This window comes from Gymnoscopelus braueri, assembly GCF_963280865.1.
Source record: "Gymnoscopelus braueri genome assembly, chromosome: 12".
Taxonomy (NCBI): Eukaryota; Metazoa; Chordata; class Actinopteri; order Myctophiformes; family Myctophidae; genus Gymnoscopelus; species Gymnoscopelus braueri.
The window spans coordinates 50,669,651-50,672,150 of record NC_137614.1 but is presented as its reverse complement, the minus strand read 5'-3'; the positions used below and the strand labels follow the sequence as shown (position 1 = coordinate 50,672,150).

Here is a 2,500-nt window from a genome sequence, read left to right as displayed (position 1 = left end):
TGCCTGTTGTCTCTCCTATGGAACCAACATCAATACAGCATGGATGGAATTGTGGACAAAATCGTATCCAACGATAAAAATATATAATAATACTAAATCTCATCAAATGGTGGTCCGTGGCTCAAATGCCCAATAAATAATGGACCTTGATGTGAAAAAGGTTTAAAACCACTGCCCTACAGTATGTAGACAGAAGTGTAATATAATTTAAGTTACATTTGGAAGATGGGTGCATGTGACTTGACTCAAGCCAGCGTGGATCATCATTGTCCGTTTCTAACACATTGTCAGAACAGTAGGGGGCGCCACAACATAGGCCAGGCTGAACAATTACACTAGAACTTAACATCACAAGGCCCAGAAGAATGTCATGAGATAAAACACTATTTCATTGCAATTTAAATGACGCCAACACGCTTGGAACCTTCCATGAATCATTATATGAACACAAAAGGTTTTCATCAGTGTGACATATCTATATGTAAATAAACAGAACTGACACTGACACTTCACTCTAAAAGTTGATGGTGACATGTGTTCCCATTGTTCCCGCACTCTAATATTATTGTGTCGCACGAACAAAGCCTACAAGCTGACAGATTATATGACAGATTGTAGATAAGCTATTTTCTATTTCTTTATTTTTATTGTAAAAAAAACAATTCTAATAAAAATATATTATTTTTAAATTACCTATAATGAGTAATAAAATAGGGGACAGCAGGGACACCAGGTTGAAAATATGTTTCAAGAATTGAATTGTCCGTTTCCAAATGTAATGAGACTATTAATATAATGTATATCGTCTCTGTGTATGTATGTATGTATGTGTGTGTTTGCGGACATGTGAACATTAATATAATGTATAATATGTGTGTTTTACAGACAGGCGAATATTAATATAATATAATGTGTGTTTTACAGACAGCAGAGAAACGTAAGATGATGTTGGATGAACTGGCCATCCAGCTGAGCCAGGAGAAGTCTGACCAGAAGGAGGCGCTGTCTGACCTCAAACTGCAGCATGAGAAGGAGGTAGGACGGTTCATATAACACACTGACACCTCCTCACAAGGAGGTAGGACGGTTCATATAACACACTGACACCTCCTCACAAGGAGGTAGGATGGTTCATATTCCTCACTGACTAGAGTTCTCAACGGGCCTGAAAATTAAGGCCCGACCCTAACTGGGCCCTACTGGGCCGGCCCGAGGCTCGGCTCGGCTCGAACGATTACCATACTTTTAGGCCCGTAAACCCGAAAAGGTGTCATTGTGTGCTCAATGTCCTCAAAGTCACACATCCAACAAGCTTTGAACTGAGCAGATTGGACCTTCTGTTCGCGTCTTTTCCGAGACTTGGCAGAATCTAGTTGTATAAAAATACAACAGAATATTTTTATGCAACTAGATTCTGACAAGTCCCGGAAAAGACGCGCTGTGATTGGCCAGGAGTCAGGAAGCGTTGACCCCCTGTAATATGGCGGCCCACGATACAGGTCGCTCCAAAGGAACTGCAGCGGCCAATGAGGATATCTAGGTTTCTATATCGATGTTCCACTCTGACACCTCCTCACACGGTGCTTCACATCCAAGACCTTGAATGTGTTCTGAGACGACCCCATGAACCCTGGGTAATTACATTTTATTGATTATTGATCTGTTCTCTTTCTCTCTGTGTGTGTGTGTGTGTGTCTCTCTCTCTCTCTCTCTCTCTGTCTCTCTGTGTCTCTCTCTCTCTAGGTGTTAGGAGTGAGGGCGCGTTATGAGAAGGAGTTGAGGGGACTCCACGAGGAGAAGAACAGAACTGAAGAGGAGATGAGACAGCAGCTAAAAGATGAGAAGGTAACGAGACACACACTGAGCTCATTGTGTCTGCAATCCATCATCCTTCACTGATTATTTAACATTACCATGTTATGTCTGAACACGCTACGGCAGGAGCTCAAACTGTCCGGCTTGATTATTCTGTAGAGTTTTAACCCTTTATGCTAAAGCAGGAGGAGGTTTGCACTTGGACTTAAAGGGGTATTTCACTTTTTAACCCATTAAGACCTGAAGCGATTCTTAAAAATGTTTTCTAAATCCTAACAGTTTTGTAAAAAAAAAAAATGTTTTCAAGATTTTTCAAAAATAGCAGATCTACAAGCTCATAGCGCGGCACTCGGTGCCGCGCTATGAGCTTGTATATCTGCTCTTTTTGAATAGCTGAAGAAATCTAAAGTGACACAGATGCGTTCCACGTCTTAATGGGTTAAAATGAATTGGGTCATTTTATCGTCTACTCAGGCTAATGTGAGCCCCCCAGACAGTTTTAATAAGTTACTTGATTCAATATTTAGATATTTTATATTCATTTTATCAGACCAGCCCCCTTCCTATACAAACCCATTGTAACTTCAAACTCCATTTTAATCATGTTAGATTAACTCATTCAGTGCCCGGCTTATTTATGGCAGTGGCACTCAGGGCTTATGTTAAAACGGACGTCTTAGACGTC

General features: G+C 40.8%; 1 protein-coding gene across 3 annotated transcripts in view; it reads left to right on the top strand.

Moving 5' to 3' along the window:
• gripap1 (GRIP1 associated protein 1) overlaps positions 1 to 2,500 on the top strand; it is a 77,655-nt gene that overhangs the window by 44,273 nt on the left and 30,882 nt on the right. For all 3 annotated transcript variants that reach the window (XM_080443455.1, XM_080443454.1, XM_080443453.1), the window contains 2 exons: positions 925 to 1,035; positions 1,744 to 1,845. In XM_080443455.1, the coding sequence (XP_080299581.1) occupies positions 925 to 1,035; positions 1,744 to 1,845 (213 nt within the window). The remainder of the gene's footprint in view (positions 1 to 924; positions 1,036 to 1,743; positions 1,846 to 2,500) is intronic.